The following is a 25,825-nucleotide window of genomic DNA, read 5'->3' on the forward strand; positions in this document are numbered from 1 at the left end:
AAGTTCTAATTAAACATAACCATAGACTTTGAATTATGAACTAGGCACTGTGCAGTCTTTTCAACTACAGAAGATTTCACCTGTTACCAAAAAGGCTGAATTAGGCACACCAGGAGAAGATAAATCCTTCCTCCTGCCTCAAAAATTGAAGTTCTCCTGATTTTGGAAGCCTAAGAGGCAGTGTTTATTAAACACCCTACAGTTGGTACATAAGAATGAAAAATGAAGGTTTGAATTTAACTGGTTTCAAGGCTGGTCTCCATTTGCCCTTGTGACTAGAAGTGACCAACAAAACAGCCGCTCACATACTGACTACACAGCCTGTGCTGTCTACCTCCTGCATGATACCACCACCTAGCTATATAAATACTGCTTCTCACAACATAGCATTTATTTCCAGTCTTCATGACTGCCTACCCTTTGGCTCTAGTCCCACCTGGTTCTACTACTCTCACATCTCAAAACAGAGATAAGAGGCATACGTTAACTTGCCTGATGCTCCAGTAACCTTCTGACAAGGAGCTGAGATCTAGGGCTACTGCACTCAATTCTGCAGAGTACTCTGGCCTCTGATGTGACCACTAAGCCGTTAGCTGAGATCAGCAACAAAGAGAATGAATATTTGCACGTATCAAGACAAACAGCTGCAGACTCAATATATTCACAAATGGGACAATGCTACTTGGTCTAAGTAAACCAATTCTAATTTATTACAGTCTGTATTCAGTCTTTTGGAATTCATTCTTGTGTTCAGTTCTGCAGCAATTAAACAAAAGCGTGTTCAAAATTAATCAAACAGGGCATGAAAAATAGTAGAAATGGGCATTTATTGTAGACAGTGGATACACTACCATGCATCAAAATGCTCCTAAAGGAAAGATTATGGGCTCTCATAGCAGGAAAAGAAACTAGGAATTCTCTGGAGAATAAAAAGCTGCAACGTGCACGACATGATCAATACACAGTGAAGTCTTTAAAATAAGAGGCTAGGTAGAGAAAGAACGAACTAGTCTCTTTTAGCAAGACAAGATAGTCCCTTGGTAAGAGATGAAAGAACCATTACTATGTTCTTGAATTAGGGTTAGCAGTTCACAGGGAAGTTCAGGTTTAATAATATATTAGGGAAGTCCCTCTCACTAGAGAAAAGAGAGGAAAAATACTAAGGGCACTAAAAGCTAGAAATTTTTTTCAGCTCTCCCACCATGGTTTGCCTGCTGTTCAGCAAAACGTACTACCCAGCCTTACTTCAGCTTCACCCTTTTCTTTCTTCACAGTTTTTCTGCCTCTAGTTAAGGACGAGATTGTAACTTTGCTATGAGACCCTCTGCTCAGCACCGAGTAGGTTGTACTGCTGTAACACCAAAACATTTTGTCAGTGTTAGGCTGATGGTTGGACTAGATGATCTGAAAGGTCCCTTCCAACCTAGGCAATTCTATGATTCTATATACACGTACACAGATCACACTGATAAAGCTTTCTACACGTGCTGCGTGGAAATCGTACTGCAATTCTCTGCTGGGCAATAGGCATCAGTGGGACTTCACTGCCTAAAACCAGGCCTCTAACATCACTTTAGAAACCCTGGGTATTTGAGCTAGGCCTGCTGCAGACCTGGGCCTTTCCAGAAGGGGTGGCTGAAGGCTAGGCAAGCTCGCCAATGAAACTACCTAACTATGTTTCAGCAATCCCACCTGACAAACACTATTTCACTCTTCTGCAGCCACAGCTCAGGAATTTGTCCAAATTTCTACACAGAGACGCAAAGAAAAGTACCATGGAGAGAAGTATTTGAGCAAGACAAGCGTAGATAGCCAGCCACATGTTGAAGGCAAACATAAATTTTTAAACTAGCTTTCTCCATTCCTTCTGTATGAACTACTATGCAAAATGAATGCAAAATGGTTAAGTGTCATCAGTGACTTACACTGCCCTTTGAGAAGGTAAAGAAGATTTCAAAGTGGATAAAACAATGAAGAATCAGCACCTGTCAGACCACCAGGTCAAATTTAAGTTTTACTGTCCCTCAGGAATATTTCAAGGAAAATTAATCGCACTGTGGCATGAGGAAAACAATCACATGTCCCATTACAAACAGCTTTCAGTTCTCCAAGTTCTTTGGGCACTTCACAAGGATTTTTGCAAGTTATCCCAATCAAATTAAAAGCAAGAACAGAACAGAGCTCTGCCAACTCTCCATTACCTGTTTTCTCAGACTAGGGCTAGATGGCGCTGGTGTTTTTTTTGGATTTTGCACTGGCGGTGTAACATAAATCTTCCATGTTGCTGTAGAACTGCAGGATTTCTCTGCTGCATAGCACCGCCACAGCGTCTATAATAAAACCCAAACCCAATAATTTCGGTGAATAAGCAGTCACTGTTGTACCTGCAGGACAGCTAAGTTAGATTTTGCTTCAAATCAAACCGACAGCATTCTTCGATCAATGTAAAAATACTGCAAAGGGTTCTGACTGCAATTGCTGTGCTATACCACACAACACCACGCCTAATAAAATACACTCTTCCCTGTGTATAACTGTGTCGAGTATAATTTGCACCAGGAAATGTACACTTGGCACACAGTGATCTTAAGTATGCTCTTTGTAGTGATCTCCCTAAGAGCTGGGGTCTAACCTTGCCCACAGTAAAAAAAAAAAAAAAAAGTAAAAAAAAAAATCAAACAACCCCCATAAAAGTGAATGCCAACGAGTGTCATCTAATACTGCTGTTTCCCTTTTTCTGCAGTGTGCCACATTTCAGTATTTGTGCACCATGCTATTGCATTATTCTTTGTATTATCATATAGAATGCTATGCAGGGACATTTTTCTAAACTGAGGTGCGTGTATACACATGTATGTGTACACATTCATCACCTCAGCATCTGGCAGATGCAGAGGACCTAAGGGAATATAAAAAGGCAGTTAGGAATTAAAGATTATAATGAAGAGCTTTTACTATTTTGTCAAATAGACTCATGGCATCCAGTTAAGGTCATTATGCTTGTGAATATCAGCTTAGTAAAGCCTCCTGTGCTCACTCATAAGAGGGGGAACAGGCTAGTTCTAATTCTCTCTAGTGACTGAAGTAGACGAAAAAGACAAAGTGGTTAAACATGGAATCACGGAATCTTCAGAGTTGGAAGGGACCTCTAGAGATCATCTAGTCCAACTCCCCTGCTAGAGCAGGATTGCCTAAAGCACATCCCTCAGGGCTGCATCCAGGCGGGTCTTGAAAATCTCCAGAGAAGGGGACTCCACAACCTCCCTGGGCAGCCTGTTCCTGTTCAACACAAATTGTAGATTTATAATAAAGTGCAGTAACTGTGATTCTCAGGACTTTAACTACTAGGCCATGCTCCCTCTCTAATACCCTCCTAAGCATTTCACTGTTAGGGGCCTTACCTGAATTAGAGAAGCTGCAGCTGGGATTTGTCTGTTGAAATGCTTCTGACGTTGCTTCTGCTGTACTTTCAAGGCAAAACCAGACCCCAGAATACCCTAAATATAAGCAAAATTACTAGTCAGACTCCAACATGGATTCACATGCCTGAACCAACTACTTAACATACAAAATAAACAGACAATTTATAAAAGACTTTCCTAGAAAAAGTTCTGAATTTTCAAATGTCCACAGTGACAGAAATCTATTTATTCCAACAAAGAAATCTGAAATTGAGCACATTGATATTGGTATCATATAACTCCAAAAACCAGCATATGTTTATTGCTGTGATCCACAGGTAACATTAGTCAGAGGCATTCCCAGAGGTGGTCGTTTTCGAAAGGCAACGCTACACAATGGTGGGAGAAGCAAATATTAATGTCACGTGACTGATCTATAGCTGTTCTTTGCACTTGTCTTTAATTCTTTGCCACAAAAATATCTCCACTACTAAAGCCAGAATCTAGTTTGATTTTCCAGGCAAATTGAGCAAAGAAGCCAAAGATATGCTTTATAATTTCAGCATTTCTATTAAAACTGATAGTTACTGAAGAAATGCATTGTGTATTCTAATTATTTGGATGCTGCTGTCTTTTTTTCCCCCCCCATGCCGTTATTTGAAGATCCAAAAAGCCCAAAGATGCTTTATAGTACCATGAAGGAAAAGAGATGCAGTTTCCTAGACCTCTTCTTTGTGGTAGTGTTCCTCTCCTCACAGGACCACAGATTTTTCCAATATAGTCATAAAATAACAGAAACAAAGAAAGTTTGACTTCTGTCATTGACACGCTGATAAAAAGCTCTTTTTCTCTTTACCTCACCGAATAGTTTAATTTCTTCAAATAGTTAAAGTCATTCTTATCTCCTTCCTAGGCCACATCTCTCTGAAATGACCGCAGTAAGGATTTAACAGTTTCACTCATTTATGTGTGGGTGCACAGATACACAAACATACACTTGAGGATGTGTGTGTCCACAAACATTCCAAAACAACACACAACCCCATTATTTGCTATCAAAGGCACCAGTTTAGAACTACCTAATTGTGAGCCCAAGTCAGACAGACAGTTAAAAAAGTAAACCAAGTTCTACTTACCGCTGGCAGCGCAAAGAAAGATATAGCAAATACTGAAAAACAGGAAGCTACTGTCTTCCCAATCCATGTCTGGGGAACTTTGTCTCCATAGCCAATTGTCGTGACCGTTACCTAGGCCAGAAACAAACACCTGATCACTGCAATGCCGTACCCTTTTTCCCCAAATACAAAAATAAAAGGAAGAAAAAAAAAGTAGAGAAGTATCAGGAGATACATATGGATCAACAGTGTTTAGATTTGTGTATAAGGAAACCACAAGACTATGCTAAACTTAACTGCTGGACTCAGGATAACTGTTCTCACAGTTTGTATCTGGCTGCTTCCACCCTCCCAAACTGGAAGGATTGGCCCTGTGTTCTTGAGACCGTAGACTTGCAGTTTTTCTGCTTTTGCTTTTAAAAATGCAGTTCCACGGGGCTAAGGAGAGCGCCTTGAAAGCACTGACTTGCACACAACCAGTGCACAGACACTGGCCAAACTCCACAGTCAGGCAGAGATGCTAGCTGCCCTAGGGTAAGCTATGCGCTGTGCTGGCAGGAAGGGAAAGGGACAGGACTAACACCAACTCAGCTGAATCTTCACAGCAGGAGGAGGAACACACAACCATTCCATGACACTTTATCTCCCAAAGGAAATAAGCCAATAAACCAAGACCTAAATACAGTTGAGCCCCATGCTAAGCTTTTTTTCTTCCCCCCCAAATACAGCTCTTTGCCACTCAAAATTGTGTTTCAGACATAGGATGCACCTTACTACTGCACCTGGATCTGCTCATTGCCCATCAAGGTGCAGTAAGGGCCAGGTACTTCCTAAGGGATGAGGAGCCCAGAGTCAAGGGGGATAACACAGCCAAGCAGGGTAGTACCTCCTCAGTCCAGACCCAATCCCCCAGCACCCAAGCAAAACAGATACAGAAAGAGTAACCGGGTCTAATCAAGAATCCAGATTATAAAGCAAGGAGGCACATCTGACATCAAGCCAGGAAGTCCATCCACAGGCCAGGATTAACATTGCCCAGGCTGAGCCTAAATAAGAGGCCCTGGGCCATTGGTGTTCAGGTGGTCCCAGGTGTGGCTGGTCTGGGCCATTAAGGCTTTTTAGCCTATTCAGAGTCCTGATGCTGCCATAAAATGGTATGACAAAGATGACTTGCACCCCTGGGAAGTGGAAAGCTTCTGATGAGGAAATGAAGAATTCTGTCACCAATACCAACCACTGGGGAGAGCTTTAAATAGAAAAAATGTACTTCTGCTTGGGAGCACCAGCCCTAAACCCAGTCCCTCTCCCTTCACTTTGCCTTGAATGGTAGCAGAAATGCAGCCAAAACAGACTTAAAAGAATATGTAAATTTACACTGACTACAAAAGAAGATGTGACAATACTGCCTTTTACGGGAAAAGTTGCTGCCAAATACTTAGATATTATGCAAAAATAGGCTTCTCAGAAGAAACTATCAGCAATAAAGGCATGGGAAGAATACATTTCCTCCTCCTCTCTGAGCAGTTCTATGAAGAGGTGGAAGGAAGATTTGCAGGGAAAAAATTACCAACTACTCTCAAACTGAGTTTTTCCAAGTTAAAAAAAAAATTAGGCTTGTGTTTATTCATCATTAATTTCTCATTTGATGAAGTCAACTTTGTAGTATCTATATCCTGTAATGAATATTGTTATTTTGAACTGCAAACTGGTCTCAGCAGGAGCTCTGTCTTGCCAGGTGTTTGTCCAGATTTAATGTGGCTTGCCCATGAAGTGACTCAGGTGCTGTGTACTGCCAGCAGTACAGACAGACATGTTTGCCAGCCCCAAAATTAAACCAGACCCCCCCCCCCCCCAAATTCAACTTTGAAATGCAGTACATATTAGGGGGGAGTGGAGGAAGTTAAAGCAGTGTTTCTTTAACGCCACTTCAGCCCCTCAGTGCACCCAGATGACCCCTTAAAGTCTGGGATTTTTCCTTCCTTTTCCTCTCTTTTTTTCTTATGAAAGGCTTCTTGGTTTTTTGAGTTCTCCAGCACTCAGGACTTAAAAACAAACTGCAGTGATGTTGAGTTGCCTTAGTGTTACTATGGAAGACAGCATGAAAGCTGTAACCACAGAAAAGATGATTTTCCATCTCTACAGCAGGCATTTGGCTGGCAGATTCCTGCAGGTGCCTGAACATGTCTCAGAAAGTTTCTCCCTGGCTACCTTAAGAGGGTTCCTTCTGGGTAATCTAATTAGTGCATTGAAGTACATGGAAAGGATTATAAACAATGTAATTCTCTGGCTTTCTTAATCACAACCAGAATCTTTTTCTACTTGTATATCCAAAAGTTATTAGTTATCTGCTCAGAGATGTTTAATAACTAGGCTTTGAAAAATTACACCTCCTTCTTGACATAGATTTACTATGGCATATTCCAGCTGGTAGGCACATGCTTTAATGCAGGCTCTGAAAATGCACTTCAAAAAAGGAAGAACTCTAATTTAGTAGAAGTGAAAAGGGCTTCTCACATGCTTTAAGATAGGCAGGAGTCCTGAAGTTTGAAGAGTCAGAATGGCATACCTCAAAAAACATGTTAAATATACAGGGAGTCAAACTGCTACCTCTGGCATGGAAATTCATTGCTGGAAATTCTGAGCAATTGATCCCAAGTACTTCTGCCAGTTAACACCCATTTACTGGAGGGACTATTTAACTCAAGTTCAACGGAACAGAATAGTCCAGCTTGCAGCAAAACCAATAAGCATTACCAACAGCAAGAGATGAGCACGGAAGAGCCAACAGAAAAGAAGCCTCCTCCATGCCCTTCTTCTTTCCTAAAGAAAAAATACTCAGAAAGGACAGAAAAACTGCTGTCACATGGATTGCAATTCTGGCAGACTGACAGCGCTGTTGGAAATGCTTTTGCATGTGTTCTAACATACTATGACTTCTGGAAGTGGCTTCATATAACATTTCACAAGCTTTTGATATGTCTTTGCCATTTAATCTGTATGCCAGCCAAATCTAGGTGAAACAACCTTGCATTTGATTGTAGTGAGTGAACATAGTTAGCATTTAATTCCAACTCTCATTCATTCTTTATTTTCCCTTTTCTTCATATTTAAACCTTTCAGGTCATTTGTATCAAGTTCAGCAAGCTTGCACTTTCTGCTCAGAGCAAAATGTTACCCACAATACACTCTGTGGTTTTTGTCAGACACATAAGACTTTCAAATACTTGCTACCAAGACTTTTTTCCTATGGTTCAATTTTGAAAGGCAAAAGTGAAATCAAATTTCTCTCCTTAGTAACTCCACATCTGTGTTTCTACGTTACAGAAGATTTGAAAAGAAAAAGAAACTGATTCACTTTGTCCTTTGTCACTGTTCCCAGCTGTGAACTGCACCTGCACCGTGACTCACTAAGGCTGAGGGGGCCTAGAGGGCTGGAAAGCTTAAACAACAATTCAAACAGTGTTCTTCATGTGCCTCACACAGCTAGAGAAAGACAAAGCTGATTTTATCTTGCTTTTACACAAAACAAGTCAAGTTTTGGAAAACAACCACAAAACCTATTGAACACTTTGCAAGGCATATACATACACTTTGAAATATGGATTCCAAATCATCTACCTCAACAACGTAAAGTAATGCACATTTTAAATTTATTTGTTGGTCTTCATAATGGGAAACTCCTTTCAAATTAAGTTCAAAATATTAACAAAATATGCCTGTATAAACACATCCTGACTTTTTTGTCCTTATTTTTTTACTCTCTACTTAAATCAAGGCTGTAGCTTCTAGTATTTAAAAATATTTCATAATCCATAGCTAAACATTCGATGCAACTTACAAAGCAAGCTCTGGATAACTAGAGATAAAATAATAAAATAAGAAGGAAAGGTAGAAAAAGTACATTGGCTTCACATGGAACTTTTATTACATGTAGGAATAACCTATGCATGAATATACATGGACAGAATCAGATGCTAAAAACCATAGCTAGTTCCCAAACTAATAGCTGAAAATCATTTTTTGTTTTCCACCATACCTTGCTCCCCTCAGTTTGATAAGGGGTTCACCTTCCCTCCTGTTCAGGTCCGAATTTGGGCATTTCTGTCCTTTTGCATTTACAGGCCTAGGAATTACTTTATGAAACACCAAAGGCATTGTGCAGAGCAAACATGAATCACCACCCTTTAATGATAACATATTAAATTAAGACCTCCTTATTAATAAACTAGATGCTTTCCATTTCTTTCACTGGTGTCATTCTAATTCACATGGTGCTACAAACCTCTTTGAAACTTCACTATGCTAGAAAAATTTATGACATATTTCTCATAGATATAGCTGAACTAGCGCAAACTTTTATGGGAGCCCCTAATGCTACTGAAGTTCCCACAAGCAGGTCCACTTTAAATTAAATGTACTTCACAGACTATTAGTAGCTAGGCCGTTAGTAAAAACAGAAACAGTAGCTGCCTTCCACTGCATTCAGTTACTTCAACACTGGTATTCGAGTCGAAACACTCAAATAATAGCAGAATAAGTGAACCTCTGTACTGGTTTATTTTCTTAAAGTAGACATGGGGTGTCTTTCATAATGTCAATTACACCCTAATTGTTTTACTTTTGCTTTTAAAATATAGCACAATCTGTGCTTCTGGGATATTTATTCCTTTCCTCCACCAGCTAGAGGTTAATCTCATGTCTATAACCATGAGGTTTTATGGTCTGAAAATTTTATCATATATCTATTGAGGACTCTAACAAGTGATTATTGTACAGGCTAGTTCATGATAACTATATTGGCATTTTTCCAGTCTATCGTCTAAGAACAAATCCAGTTTATTATGTTTCAAATCACTCTTGAAATATATCCTTCTCTCTCTGGAAGTTGGTGGCTCTGCATCTGTTCTAGTCCTCTCATTTTTCTCTGTCACTAACACTGATGTGATGAATCTGCTTGGGTTTGTTATAATGAGACAGCCAAGTCATAAAATATATGAGGTGCTCTGGTGGGGAAAAAGGATGACAAGAGAAGAGATGGTTCGTGCAACAGCTAATAAGGAGGGAAAACATGAGTCACAGTGAGAAACATGATGAGAAGAGCCATATGAAGGGAGTGTAGAAACATTCTGGTCTCTTATTCTGTTCATAGCTAGCTATTCCATTTTCAACTGATTCTGGGCATGCACACAATAATTACCACAATGCTTTCATAATCCCAGTTCCTCTTAATGATATTTTTTTCTTTATTTCACCAGACATTTGCACTGACCCTGACTGATCGTTGATATCCAAAGTAGTTGAATCTGTGAGGCTTTGCCAGCTGCTTTAGATGGAGCTATTTACCTTTACAGTGAATCGTGGAATTATTTAAAAAAACCAGGAACTTGTAACCTGCAGCAAGGTCTTCATTATTACTGAGAGTGAGCTTTACATGAAAAGATACAAAAAATAGGGTGATTAACCTAATTTCCACAAATAGGATATACTTTTAAAGTTATGCACCTTTTGCAGATAATTAAGTAGATTTTAAAAGAAGTGGTATAGGTTTTGGAGGGCATTTATACTCTTTTTAAATATGTATTTCAATGTGGACTTTTTGTATCTGTAAACATTCAATGTTCTTTGCCAAGGACTTGCTATCGTGCTTTTGCAATAAAGTTTAATAGCAAAATAATTTAATTGTATTTATTATATTTTTTCCTGGATCCTTTTTAAAAGGTTGTCAAGCTTCCCTACAGACGTACGTTCCGCAAAGAAAGAAATGTCAGAGTTTTTAACAGGATCACAACTTTAACAGAAAATCTTGTCCACTAAGTTTGCCCCATGCATTTTGTTGGTGAAGACTTACCACACCCCACCAAAGGGCATCAGCATAGCTGGAGAAACCCGTCTTTCCATCCTCATCAACTGCATCTTTCTCAGCAAGATAAACAAAATAGGATGAAAAAATTAATCCCAAGAATCCAATGTACAACGTGGTTATGAGTTCCTATTAAGAGAGAAAGCAAAAAATTATATAAGGTTTACATCATGTATATATCATATCATTGTAAAACATTGTAAATATCTGAAGGGTTTTTTGCATCACAGTAGAAAAATTAATAAGTTATATCTCAGGTATGAATTTTGCTTCCACTAGAACAGGTAGTTCAGTGACTTGTTTTCTATTCATATCAGAGTAAAGAATTCAAGAAGCCATCATTTATACAAAATCATTTGGACAGCTAAATGTAGGGTGGGACATCTCTCCTGTTTTATGTCTTACGAATGGGAATCATTCCATTTAACTGTGCACGCAAAATACCAAATGTTAGTACATTTTAAAAATAGTAAAACAGCTTCAGAAATGCATGTTATGAACAGTATGCTAAAATACAGTTAAGAAATAACCATGTCTTGTGATTATGACCATATCTAAGCAATAAACTCATGTATCTGATATTTAGATTGCTTAAGACTAAATATTGATGCCTTAACAGTTTCATGTTAAGATAAAATAAAATCTTAAGATACAATATGTTAGGTAGGTGTAACCTCTACTTCAGTCCTGAAAAACAAAGACCATTTGAGGCTAGACCACTTTATTAGAAGGGACTTTTGTTAGGGCATGATACAGTGCTTGTGAAGGTATCAGTTTCTCTATAGATTTTTGGATAGGAAAGTTGTATCAGAACTGACACAACTTAGACACAGGACAGTTAGAGTCCTAAGGAAAAATGTGCTTGTGCATTTAAACAAGCCAAAATGTGTGGTGTCACAGATGCAAAAACGTGTAAAGCTTATAAAAACATCACTACTTCATAATAAAATGAGATATTCACCCACCCCTCAGGAAAATCAAATACCTAGTTATGAGCGAAAACAGCCTATTTTAATTACTTAAAGTTTACTATACTTCAATAGTTAACACATACTATTGCTTTAGTTTCCTTGCACATATTTAGCCATCTTTATTATGAAACATTGTAGTACTACATCTTCGTTGGCATCTTCCTTAAATTCCTGACAGATTACAGGAATTTACAGGAATTAAAATTCCTGTACAGGAATTAAAATATTCCCATAAGATAAATTTAAAATTAAAACCTGTCTAAAAAGGATTGCCTCTACTTATAAAGTATGTCAGGTTTTCACAGATTTTCACTAACACTCTACCCATGTTTCTTAAAATGTTTGTGAGGGAAGGTTCAGGTTTTATCACCAAACTTCCTTCAGATTTTTTTTTTCTTCTCTTTTTCATTTCCTTATAATAGCTTCCTGCGAAAACATAGCCCTAGTAGCTAGTAACTGCATTCAGCAGCGGAAACTATACTCTTTCTCTATTATAGCACTAATTAAAATCTAGCTTCAGCAAGTTTTTAAGCAATCTTGGCACAAATCAAAGTAGGTGTTTTTTCTCTAATCATTTAATAATGATTATAACGACCTAAATAATGAATTTTGATAGCATTCAGTTTTGCCCATGGGCAAGTCATTTAATCTAAGCCTTAACTTTTTGCAGGCCTGTTTGCTAAACAAGGCGGCTGAAAGAGGAAATAAAACTTGGGTTTTCAGTAGTTCAGATTTCTACGCTGGTCACCATGCTTTTCTGATCTTTTCCTCTAATGATAATGGTAGATTGTGTATTTGTAGATATGACTTGATTGCTCTGAAAAGTTCCTTATGGTTACATTTATAGTTGACTATTTGCATTTCTCTAATTATTCAATACTTTTTGGTTTGCCTACACGATATTTTTTCAATGCAAGACAAAACTGTTTTAACACCTCAGTGATCCACAGAAAACTACAACAGAAATGGAGACTAATTCTTGTTGCCTGCTTACAAAGAAAACACTCTGCTTTCATCTCTGATAGATTTGTGACTTCCTTCCACACCAACAGGAATCTTTTAGTTACACTTGGTATGTTGCTTACATCTCAGATATTAATAGATTTTACATGTTATAGGGGAATGGCCATCACTGCTTTCTTTTAATTTTGTCTCAGAGGATGGAATCAGAGAGCGTGAAGTGATGGCTTTTTGAGAAGTGGGCAGAAAAATGTTTTTCAGAAGTGCTATGCATAGTCTTATGAGATTCCATCGAACAGGCTGAAATAGCAACAGAACTACTCAGGTTATTTCACCATTGGCACCTCTCAGATCGTCCTATTCACCTAAAGACTGAACTCTTGTTAAGTAAAGCCCAGATGCAAATGTAATTGCCTTAGATTTATTCTAAATGTTAAATATGCTAAATATGTATAGAGAGACAAAATACTACATGCATATATTTAATTATTAAGAACAATCGCAGCAATCTAATACATACTGCATTTAAGAGAGGGCACATAAAATTTTAAAATAATACGTGCTTCAAGAAAGACGGAGAGAGTAGTGTCTACCAATGTCAAATACTATGAACTGATACACCATCTCAAAGCAAACAGCATTTTGCATGAATTTTTAATAGATAAAGCTTAAGAATAAAGAGTGCTGTGTAATCCAAATGACTGTTTTCAGCAAGGACTTTCAGATACATATACGCAAAGGAAATATCAAGAACGAAAAACAAATATGCACAAAAGTAAATTTGAGTATTGAGAGACTCGAGTCAACACATTTTTTTTAACTTAGATTTATATTTTCAGCGACAATAAGGACCACACAATATAAAATTCAACACTGAGGAAAAACTGAAGAAAACCCCAAATCCACAATTCATCAGTAACTCCCTCCTCTAAGCAGTAGAAGACCTCAGAAAGCAAGGTGACGAATAAGTAAAACTAATTGAGAGGCTTATAAGATGGAGCTGTATTGGCTAACTCAGTTTTTCAGTAAGCTGCATGATTTTTCCATGTCTTTCCATTACCACATGACTCATGTTTTGTTGCTTTTGGCAAGAAATGCTTGTATAAGCTCAACCTGCTGAAAATAGAAGAGCATACTAGCCAACTCAGGCCTGAGTGAGCTAATACAGCTATATGCAAAATTCCAAAACACATGGAAATCACTGGTGACAACTTTAGTAAGCTCCTCTGGACCCGCAGAGGTCTGAGTCCTTGTTATTTTCACAGGTCACAAAGATGTGAATTTATTTTTTCACATTGTTTAAGGGTTTAGGGTCCCATTTTTTCTGAGAGTACCAAACTCAACAAATAAATGAAGACCTTGTAGTCTGCCTGTAAAGTGAAAGCAGCTGAGGTGTTTTTGTTTTCTTTTATTTTTTAAACAAAAATTTCTTTAAGAGACTGGACAGGAATAAAGGTTCCATTTTCCCTTCTGTTTGGTCCCATGCTAGGGTTTCAGCTACACTTGTCCAATGTCAATACAGAACCGTGTGTTTGATGATTTTTTTTTTATGAATGTGTTAGTGGGTGATCTGCTTTGACAAGTACTACAGATCTGTAGAGTTTTATGTATCATCATAATCATTTCTTTGGATTAGAACTTCAGGTGCATTTATTCATAAATTCAAGGGTATTTTTTTCCTTTTAAATCACTGAACTTATTTACGTTTGTGACATTTAAGATTTAAGTGTTATATTTTGGAGATAGTATTTCCAGGTTCTTGACTAAAACTCTGAACACCCGCAGGAAAAAATTCTCTCAAACAAACACCTCTGTCAGTAAGGTTTGCAAACGTTGAGAAAGTGTATTTGGATACCAGCTCTGCCCTACATAGATATCCATGTAATGCAACCATAATAAATGAAGACCACACAGAGTTGGAGCATTAAAAGTCATCCTGTTGTACAGGATGAAAGTAGGCTTTATACTAGAGCACTTTTAAGAGATTAGTTTCAAATCGGAACTTCGGTGTGCATCAATGCTTCACAGTCATCGTGACATAAAATTTCCTTCAGTACTGGGGGAGAAAAATAAAGGAAGGAAAAGTAACCTTTAATATTAAATTAATCTTTTGGATTAAAAACCTCCCATTCTCTGTCCCAGAACAAAATTTTTCTAAATAGCAAATGAAACAATGCCTGTGTGGAAATCTATGAACATTTGTCAATATCTGGAGAACAAATCTACACTCATAAAGAGTAGGTTAAAGAACCACTCTTACAAGTCTGATGTAAACATTCATAGCACAGTATTAGCCCTCCACAGTATGGTATGACATGCAAGATTTAAAGGCTAATGATAAGAGGTTATTATTATGTTCATAAAGCTAAGTCGGCTTTTCATCAAACGATCCCATGATGCCCAAAAAGAAGCCTTCAGCTATAAATTTTTAGAAGTCTGCACTAAAACATTTAAGCTTTTCCTGCTTAATGAACTTTTAGACAGAATAACTGTTTCAAAGCTTTAACAGATATATCACTATTTACATCCAAGTTTACTTTTGTGATGGTACCCTTGAAAAAGTAACTTTATTATAACTATAGTAGCTATAACTTATAAGTTATTATAATTATAAGTAACTATGTTATCATAACATAATTAGTATTTTTATTTATAGAATGGATTAGAAAACTCCTTATTATTTAAATAATTGACTTGTGCTATCAAGGTTTTTCCACTAGGATTTGTTTTTCCACAGATCAACCAAGCTAGGAACACATCTTCCGTGAAGATAGTGGACAGGATTTGCAATATGAAAGGCAGCTCACATAACTGCATTTGATAAATTATATTGAAGGATAACATCAAAGAGTACAACAGTTAATTTCCAAAAAACCACTGATGCTGATACCCTGTTAGCTGCCGACCAGAAGTAAAGAATAGTGTTCCCTTTTTAAAAGTAGAAAGAAACACATGATGGACATTTAAAGTATTTCTTCTCTTGCAACAGTAACTTTTCTTTTAAACCAGACTAAGATTTGAAGTCCGTGAAAAGAATATAGTAAAGTAAAAAAGATCTTAAAGATCTCTTTAAAGATCTAGTACCTGACGATGTATGAAAACAACTGATCCTAATAGTCGCCAGGTGCCACCCTGTCGATCTACATGAAGCATGCGAAGTATTTGGAGAAACCGGATCCCCCTGTAAGAAAAACAGGACATTAAATAAAACTAATGTTTGAGAACAATACTGCTCTATCTACACATAGATCGCTATGTTCACTAACATTGTGCCATATTAGAAAACAGTGATGCATTGCCTCTGGCTAGGGTTGCATCTTAGACTTGAGACATCTCAGTAGACAGTATGTTTAGATCACATTTCATTATATTCAAATATATTCAGAAATACTGGCGAGGGCACCAATTAGTTAAAAGAAAAAAAATTCTAATTCATATGCTTTCAAACTCAGAGGATACTTGCATATTTTACCTGATTATGATTCTCAAATGCTTCCTTTCCAAGCAAAACCAGTGCTTCAAGCTTTGCTAACATAAATATGAGCAAACTTTTTTCTCTGTTTGCCAAAGCAGAAAGTGAATTGAATATGGTATTAGTGAAGTCCTTTTTGTGTAAGTTACAGAAATCATCTAATTGGAAATAGATACATTCCTATGTGAGTTTAGGATAATAACTGAATCATAAACTCCAAATATTTTCAACTAAAGAGAAATAATTATCCATATGGTTCTTCAGCAGAATTTTATTCAATGGAAATATTTCATTCTAGTCACCCTTTCAACAAGGAACTTCATTTTCCTACGCTCATCTTACTATCTTATCACTGAAACAAAACAGTGAAGAGCAGGAAAGGATGAATGTTGAATTCAAGTATCTGAAAATTTTTCACTAAAAGCACTTTTAGCTCTTTTTAGCTATCCTTAAAATTTGGTGGTTGTTGTTGTTGTTTTTGTTTTTTAATTCAGTCTTCTTAATTCAGTTCCACTGTGGCTGCATTTTTCTGGGTTACACCAACAGGTAGGAAACTCAGAATGGTGCCATCCTCAGTCTCTGGGAAGGCATACTGTCTTCAGAAAGACCCAACTTTTCCTTCATTCAGAAAGCAGGTTTTCTGAGCTTTTACAGTTGACAGTCAAAGGATCAAATGCTTGTCGTTTTTTTGGAAAGCCTACACTAACCTGACTATCAAATCACATATCAATGACTGGGTATGTGAACACCAGGTTTTCTTATTTCTTTGATATGCCATTGGAATAATAATTTTCATTAGCCAGAAACTTAAAAATATCCACTTAAAAACCTGTTAATTAAAACAGGAGACCAAGGAGGATTACAAGACTGCCAAATACATCAGCACCAATAGACTTATGTAATGTAATAGCTCATTGCCTTATGTCAGGACAGGTGAGAGTTACATGTAGCTACCCTGTACAATTATTAGACAGACTCCTTGATGCCTTGATCCAATGGCAGTTCTTGATTTTCCTGTCTCTGTTGTATCCAAGATGGTTACAGCTACGTTACTGCAAAGTGCTGACATGCATGCTGTAGGCTGGCAGTTTTACAAATAAAGATTGAAAAATCAAAATGGTGAACAAGAAAATCCAGATACATAGCCTCTGAACATGCACAACCCATTTCCTCTGAAAAGACAGAAGGAATTGTTTGGAAAGAAGACCATTTTTATCAATTTGGTGAACTTGAAACAGTAAGGACAGAAGGCTGTAGGACTCTGCTGTGAACTGTGCAGTGCCACTAGGTTTCAGTCTCAATGGTTGCTGCAAGGATGAAAATGTCAACCTGTCATACCTGATGGGTGTGGAGCTTGCAACTTCATTCTACAAGAAAACAACCTAACTGCTTGCTGGGATTACTGGGATTTAGGGGAGGTCCATCCAAAGAGGACCATAACAGTATAACTTAAAGGCAACAAATGCAAAGGCAAGGGTTGAGATTAATTCCTTCTTAATTCAAAAACAGCCACTCACATCACAGTTCTGAGGAAACCTGATGGGACTAAGACTTGCCTGACCCAGATGGTTTTTCAATGGGGCAATAACAACACTGCAGAGACATGCGCTAAGTTTCTCTGGCAGAAAGCATTCTGAGCTGTAGGACGGTGAATGTATAATTTAACACCAGCAAAGGCTGCACTGAGCCCAACACCACGTGGGTTCACAAATAAACACACAGCAGGCCTCTTCATTAAAGTCCTTCCTACACTTCTAGTTAAATTAGGTAAAATCTTGGGAATTTTCACATTCACCATCCTCTTCTCCTATGATAAATCACATTCATGCTGCCTGTGTGAGTCTTGATCATCCTGCAAGGATTAATGTTCAATGGTAACAGTTACCTTAAAAATACTTTATATATGTAGTTCTCTCCAGTGTTTGTCTACACGGCTAGACAGTTTAGACAGTACTGTACATTGTCACTTTCCAATGATTAGACTGCATTGGAAATCAGAGGCTTGTAACAGAACACGCAGCCCATCTTGCAAGTTAGAAGGAGTGGGAAGTACACCTACTCTGCTTATTATTCCTTTCTTCTATTTACTGGCTTCCCAAAACAAGCTTGCAGTACTTGATGCAAGCTGAACAAACACTGTACACATCAAAAGTTTCTGGTTCGTGTATGGTATGAGTTACTTGTGACAAACAAATCCACCAAAGCCTAATTACTCTTTAAACAAAGTAATTACTTGTACTCAAAAAGTACCAAGTGAAGTGCTGTCTGGATTACTTCTTAAATAAAGTGATGTTCTGTAATACTCTTTTGTCAGAGAGCTGTTTGATGTTTCATGTGGGACAAAATGTTTCTTTAGCTTTTTCCTCTTGGATTCAGCATTCACACCATTCTTCATATGCCTTGTTTCCGCACTCTTGTTTCCCAACCAGTGACCAAGCACAGTAACACAGAGTCTTCCACTCTTCAGTGTTTCAATATAATAACTTTTCCTATAGCAGGAAAATTACATATACATCTAACTCAGAAATTGGGCAATTAGATATACATCTAATATAGCTCTGTGGTTGTGAAAAGCTACAGTCACTAGAAGAACATACCTTATTGCAGAGGTGGCAAACACCTGTCCATTAGATCCTATGCTCAGAACAATAATTGAGGCTACTACCACAATTAGATCTGTTTAAAAAAAAAAAAAGTAAAGAAAGAATGTATTAAATGTTAGCTCTCAGCACTGAAACATACAACAAATACAGACTGAGGAAAGCACTTTAAAAAAGAAATTAAGTTAGGTGAAATTTGGTGGGCACTACATTAATGTCATAGTTTCACAACAAAAAAAACAATGACTACGGTTTCATCCATGATGAATTTAATAATAGAAATTTTAAAGATCCTGACAGATCAGGCAGCTTGCCACAAAACCAAAAATGGCAATGGCACATGCACACCCTGGAAATTATGTACATTTTGGCCCAAGGGTCTTAATTTAAGGGGGAAAGTTAGGCTTTGCTTCCATCAGTAATGACAGGCATACGGAGAAGCATCATATGCAAATACACACACATATACTTAGTTTAAAAATTGTATCATAGCTGGAAAGCCAAACTTTCAAACTTTAGAGAACTGTCAGAACAAATGTCTTAAAAGGAATCAGAGTTGTTGGTTTACTTTGTGATACAGTCTTTAATGGTATGAAAAAATAATTGTTTCCAGAGTTGCCTTTCTTCCACAACTACACAGTTTACACAGTTCCAGCATTATACAAAGCAAATGATGGATTGTGTTCACAGTGACAGCATCCCTTATTTTCTCTTATCCCAGTTCAGTTAACAGGTCTATTGCTTTTTATTACTGAACTCTACTCTGACTTTATTCTGAGAAAACATTTTTCTAATTTCCTCACAGGCATTTCTGTGGTAATCCTCTTCAGAGCATCTAAATGCTTCACTTTCAAATTCTAACCAGAAAATACAGGACAGTATTATAAATGGGTAGCCAATGTAGACAGAATGAGGAAAAGTTTTGGTAAATTTTCCTTGCCAGTTTTAAACAAGCAGTACCTTATTCTTCCGAGCATTTAACATTATATAGCACTTCAAAAAAAAAACAGTGCCTGCTGACTTCACTTGCAGCTGTGAGAGCTCAGAACCTCTGTAACCTGACTTCAAAGTCTTCATTTCGACATCCAGAAAATGAGGCACACTTGTGAAAACTGATTTCAATGACTGCCACAGAATTTCCATGTAATGCCTGGGCAAGATGCAGGATAGAATCCAACTTCAGAGGCAACAACAGTTGCCTTCAACAAGAGTAACTTTTTTTTCCTCTCCTCTAAAAATTCTCCTGCCTCATTCACAACCATGTAGTTGCTGCAACAAATATTGCAGCAATTCTGTAACTAACAGTATCCTTCACTCTCTGACTTGGATTATTTTCCAGTAACAGTCTTGAGTTTTGCTGTAAAAGCAAGATTCCTCCACAGGAGATAGCCCTCAATCAGTTTAAAGGCTGTACTACTATAATTGTACATTTATGAAAAAGAAAATACAGGTAGGGAGGGATAAGTTACGGCTACAGAAAGAGCTTCCATTAGGGGATAAGCTAACTTTTGAGTACCTGACCTTTTTTATGCTGTTGCTTTATCATGTGCCTGTGTGAACACACATTTGTAAACACTCAGAATTTAGAGGTTTTTTTTTTCCCATTGCATCATAATACAGATCTTTGCCCCAGATCTTTGCTCCAAGCAAATGGTCCTTACTAAACTATCAGACATATACATATCCATCCAATGACTATCACTGAAGGAAGAAAAGACTGGCACTTAGGAAATGAGTTTCAACCAGGTAGTGACAGTAACATAGATTTTTCATTTCATAGTATCACAGAATCATAGAATTGCCTAGGTTGGAAGGGACCTTTCAGATCATCTAGTCCAACCATCAACCTAATGCTGACAAAAAACATCACTAAACCATATCACTAAGCACCACATCTACCCATCTTTAAAATACCTCCAGGGATGGTCACTCAACCACTTCCCTCGGTAGCCTGTTCCAATGCTTAATCTGTGAGAGCTCTATATAACTGAAAAGGTTATTTCAGCGTAAAATTTTTTCCTAATATCCAACCTAATCCTCCCCTGGTGCAACTTGAGGCCATTTCCTCTTGGAAGAGAAGAACCCCCACCAACCCCCACCTCTCTGCAGCCTCCTTTCAGGTAGTTGCAGAGAGCAATAAGGTCCCCCCTCAGCTTCCTTTTCTCCAGGCTAAACAACCCCAGCTCCCTCAGCCACTCATCACAAGGCTTGTTCGCCAGGCCCCTCACCAGCTTCACTGTCCTTCTCTGGACCCACTCCAGCACATCAATGTCTTTCTTGTAGTGAGGGGCCCCAAACCGGACACAGTACTCATGGTGGGGCCTCACCAGCACTGAGTACAGCGGGATGATCACTTCCCTAGTCCTGCTCACCACACTATTCCTGATATAAGCTGGGATGCTGTTGGACTTCTTGGCCAACTGGACACATTGCTGGCTCATATTCAGCTGGCAGTCGACCACCACCCCCAGGTCCTTTTCTGCCAGGCAGCTCTCCAGCCACTCTTCCTTCCCCAAGCTTGTAATGCTGCACGGGGTTGTTGTGACCCAAGTGCAGGACCCGGCACTTTGCCTTGTTGAACGTCATACTGTTGGCCTCAGCCCATGGATCCAGCCTGTCCAGATCCCTCTGTAGACCCCTTCTACCCTCAAGCAGGTCGACACTCCCACCTAATTTGGTGTCATATGCAAACTTACTGAGGGTGCACTCAATCCCCTTGTCCAGATCATTGACAAAGATATTAAACAAAACTGGCCCCAATACTGAGCTCTGGGGAACACCACTCATGACCAGCTGCCAAGTGGATTTAACGCCATTCCGCACGACTCTCTGGGCCTGGCCATCCAGACAGTTTTTTACCCAGCAAAGAGTACTCCCATCCAATCTGACTTGCCACTTTTTTGTGACCATGTTCTAGATGGTACAGGTATTTCAATTTTTCCCCCAAACCTGTTCTTCTATCTCTGCTTCTCTCTGTTTCTATTTTTCATGCCAGTTGCCAATCTTCAGGCTTCTCATACTAATCCCAGTTTACTGGTACAAACAGTCCTATTTTACACTCAAGGTCTCAGCATATTCTTCTGCTTTTACACTGCCACCTTTCAATCCCATGTATTTTGAGCTCTGATTTTTTCCTTCAGCTTCCTGCTTGCTTGTCAGTCTCTTTATACCTTCTTCTCCTAGACCCTTACATCAGCATCTATCCTCCTGTCATTTCACTGAATCTGTATGTCCCAGTCCTTTCCTCCTACCCTGCCAATTCACCTTGGCATTTGAGCCTGGTATTTTTCCTTTCCATGTGCCCTGGGCAATTTCAGGAAGAGCACTATAAAACCACAATCAACAGATTTTCCACGTCTAGCCCCAGAACTGTTGCTCAGAGAAACCTGAAATTTGTATTGTGCAGGCTCACTGCAGGTGGATCTTTGAAGAATATAGGATCATTCTCTAGCAGTGCATTTTAAACATAAATAAGCTACCAATTTTTCAGAGGCTTGTTAGTCAGTCAGCTTGGAGATGATTTTCAGTGATAATCAAAAAGCTATTTTCTCATTAAGTATCAAGTGTCTCCTTCAAAGTGTGCTTCCGCCAGAACTGCCTTTTTCAGGAACAGCTTAAACATTTCGCGTGAAATGTCTCCACAAGACTCAAACCGAAGCAGACAGTTGGCATGAAAATATCAAGATAAGGGGACAATGTTTGTTTAAATAACTTCTTCAACCATAACAAGCATTAGGATTTAGATCAGCATTACATTAGTATTTATGTTAGTTTTTAAATAAGGAAGTGTCAGGAAGCCCTGGTGATTTTAAAAATTGAATTCCAGTAATTTAGACACAATCACATGTGGATATCCTTCTCAAACCTTCTACTTACTTACATGTTGGGAAATGTGTCTATGCACACACAAGAAGTGCAGAGAGACAAAAATGTCACAGCGTCTTCTATGTAATATAGATGACAGACCTACATAAATCACGCTCCCTGCAATTTAGCACGTGTAGTACACAGATTTGAAAACCCAGTCCACTGCTAGTCCACTGTCCATGTGGCTTACTCTTATGCTCTGAACCCTTGAGCAATTCCAAACAGCTGCCATCTAAAAATCCGCTTGTCAAAGAAATATTACTTAGCTTTGCATAAACTTCAGCATAGCACATAGCAACACCTATAATGCAGCTTACCTCAGTACTGCTTTTTTGAGCAAATTGTTGACTTGTTTCTAATATTCTCACAAGTTCACTTTGTAGTATGCAATTCTCAGCTTTTTGATTAAAAGCATTAATCATTTTTAAATTTAAAACAGTAAAAATATTTGCATTTGTATTTTAATTTTTAGTTGCCGTAGTATTTTACAGAATGGAAATAGCTGTTAGCTTGGAGGTGTGTTGTTAGTAGTCTGGAGATAATATGACATCCAATTAAACAGATTATATTTGAACATATACATATTTGAATTTGATTTACATCACATTCTTTTTTGCTGAACTTTTGTATTCTATCGGTACTTCATAAGTTAGCTTTATTCAAGGTTATTGGAGCTTTATGTAGCAGGTGCTGACGCTTTATCAAAGCTGCATACACAACCAATTATGTGTTCAGGTGCTCATAAATAAAGTTATATTATGCTTTGCTTAAGGACAATATGAGATGGGCACACAAATGCATACTCAGGTCTTCACACCAGTAACTTATGTTCCCCTTACGTCTTTCAAACTGTATGCTGTCAAAACCAGGAGAAACAAAAGTTAATTCATAATTTGGTTCTTTGTGACAGTTTCCGCAACAACAAGAAAAGGATAAAAGAGGCTGTGAAAGAACATTTTCATTTTGCCTGTGCTTGGTACCTGCCTTTCATGAAAGCCTAATTAGGCTGGGATTTTCAGAAGCATTTAGCTGCTAACCCTCTAACCCTATTGGAATAGTAAGTAATGGAAGTGTTAAATCAATATTTAGGAAAGGTATCACTATTACTGCTGCTGACATAGTATATGAGCACTGTACACTCTTTAAACATGCTCATTCTGTGAACTAGGGAATGAAGACGCATGGAGAGACAAAGTGATTTTTCTACGTATTCTTGGTATGCTGAGAATGAATTCAATCTATGTCTCCTAACAAGTTCTTTAATTACAGAACTGTCTTTTCTCACTTACTTGTAATCACCTATGATCTGTCCGCAAAGATGCCCAGTTATAGAAGATAGAAGTTGCATGTTAAAATACTATTTTATGCAGCACAGAATGCAATGATATTAAACAAGTTTATTCAAGAAAGTAGTAACTAGGCTTGACTACTGAACCACTTTCTGGTAATAAGCACCAAAATTATTTTTATTTAAAATTAGAGAGGGGAAAATAGGAAAGAGAATGGGAGAAATTAAAGAAGTTCAAAATTGATGCCCAAGTTGAATTTTCTAAGAATTAATCCAATTGTGTGGACAAAAACCCATACGAGAAATCTCTCTGATATCAAAGACATTTCAATTATATTTTCTAATTTTAAAATAAAGAAATTTTAAAATAAAAATTTTTTTTAAATAAAATTAATGTATTAATTCTATTCTAATCCTTTATTTTCTTTTTCTAGTGTTTGCGTTTGATTTTTGTTTTGAAAATGATGAGTCACTATGATTTCATCATTCATGGCAAAGGTATTTCCCACGTTTAGCTTGTAGACACAGTTCCATCTGCATTTAATATGTAAAAACAAATCTTTACTTTAAATGTATTGTATTCTCAGGGAAATTTTAAATGTAAGAACAGTACTGATACCTTTGAATGCACAACCAACTGTAGTCATTCTTAGCTTTTCTAAACAAAAAATACTGTATCTTCTCCAAGAGGTATACAAACATTCATGTTTACTGTGGCAGATGCACAACACCAGTATCTAGAACCATTACCAAGTTGAAATCACAGTTTAATGGGACGGACACATTTTCTCCTGCAGCTGTGTACTCTAATATACCTGCCTAAGAAGCAATTCTTAATTGAAAGAGAAGTCAAGAATATGATTAGGAGGAAAAAAGTTACCCATAGGCTTCATGGATAGATCATGAAACTAGATCAGCTCTAGAAGCAGCTGAAGAATTTGTTTGTATGTAATGAAACACTTCTTTCTCAATAACCCAAAACTGAGTACAGTATCTCATCACATTATTCACTACCCACATCCAGATGTATAATAGAATATGTTGTTTCCTGAGTTTTTGCCCGGTTTCATAAAATCAGAGATAGTCAAGGAAACATCAGCTCGTTCTCTCCCCTTTTCACCTCTCCTAATTTGCTCTATTTAAAATTCAACGAGTTGGTGTTTGAGTAGCCTAAAATTCGCAGCTCTGCTGGATTCTATATAAAATCATGGGCTTAAAACAGAAACACTGATTTTATGGCCTACTACAGTTTTGTCTGAACGTCACCTTTTATTAATCCCTCACTGTTCCACAGGTTTTATTAGTCATCTCTCCCCTTAAACTCTCTCATAGTCCAGAGATGCTACCTACAATATCCCTCAAATGATCTAAAACGGCTCAACTTTAGTATCACGCAGGGGAATTTTTCCTAAGTTATACTTTGCACATTTCTTCACTTTATAATTTTGCCTTTCTTAAACTGATGCCTTCCTGTGTCTCACAGCCATATCTTAAATGTTCATTTCTAGCAATCCAAAAGATGAAATAATTGCATAGATTCACAAGGCAGATAGATAGACAAATGTTTGAGTGATAGACATAGCTCAGAATTGCAATATGGGCTCTGGAGTAGTTGACATCTTTACTCTAAAATGGAGATTAATAGCAAAGTTAAGAAAAAAAAAGGGGGGGGGGGGAGGGTTTAAATCTTACCGATAATTGATATTGGCTTTCTGGCAAACCGTATTCTTCCCTGGAAGCCAACATACTTACTTCTGCAGCCTGCAGACCACAATCGGACCACATATTCAGCACCAAAAAACACAACCAGAACTATTTCCTGTCAGAATTAAAAGGACAAAATATCAGTTTTCTTTCATTAAAAGACTACAGTTTACACATCTAATTTCTTCCTATGACTATTTATACAACTTTTTTCCTATTTATACAAATAAACTTGTTGAGATGAAATATGCAATTAAAAGGATTGTGCCTAATCTGTTCAATTTTTATACATATATGTCAGCCAGTATGTAAAAGGGAGATGTAATCTGTTCCTGAATGTGATTTGCATGTATAAAAGGATGGTTTAAGCTTCATTCCATCAGTATGTCATAGGGAAAACCACAATATTCTTTTTGTTTTGTTTATTTCCAAAACTTACAATTTTTAAAAATAAGGAATAGAGGCTATTGTGAAGCAACCAACCTCATCAGGCAATGGCCCAATGCTATCTCTTATTCTCTGTTTGGTATTAACGTATTTAAAAATGCCTTTTTTGTTGTCCTTCACAGTGCTGGCCAGCTTAAACT

At 37.7% G+C, this 25,825-nt stretch overlaps 1 protein-coding gene across 3 annotated transcripts in view; it reads right to left on the bottom strand.

Moving 5' to 3' along the window:
* Nucleotides 1–25,825, bottom strand: part of LOC134525097 (potassium voltage-gated channel subfamily KQT member 1-like) — a 516,763-nt gene that overhangs the window by 443,958 nt on the left and 46,980 nt on the right. For 2 of the 3 annotated variants that reach the window (XM_063355583.1, XM_063355574.1), the window contains exons 4-10: nt 25,227–25,353; nt 18,377–18,455; nt 15,392–15,488; nt 10,365–10,505; nt 4,538–4,648; nt 3,402–3,497; nt 2,202–2,330 (exon numbers count right to left, since the gene is read on the bottom strand). In XM_063355583.1, coding sequence (XP_063211653.1) covers nt 2,202–2,330; nt 3,402–3,497; nt 4,538–4,648; nt 10,365–10,505; nt 15,392–15,488; nt 18,377–18,455; nt 25,227–25,353 — 780 coding nt within the window. The remainder of the gene's footprint in view (nt 1–2,201; nt 2,331–3,401; nt 3,498–4,537; nt 4,649–10,364; nt 10,506–15,391; nt 15,489–18,376; nt 18,456–25,226; nt 25,354–25,825) is intronic. The other variant, XM_063355594.1, reaches the window with a different exon arrangement.

Source organism: Chroicocephalus ridibundus, chromosome 1 (genome assembly GCF_963924245.1).
Source record: "Chroicocephalus ridibundus chromosome 1, bChrRid1.1, whole genome shotgun sequence".
NCBI classification, from domain to species: Eukaryota; Metazoa; Chordata; class Aves; order Charadriiformes; family Laridae; genus Chroicocephalus; species Chroicocephalus ridibundus.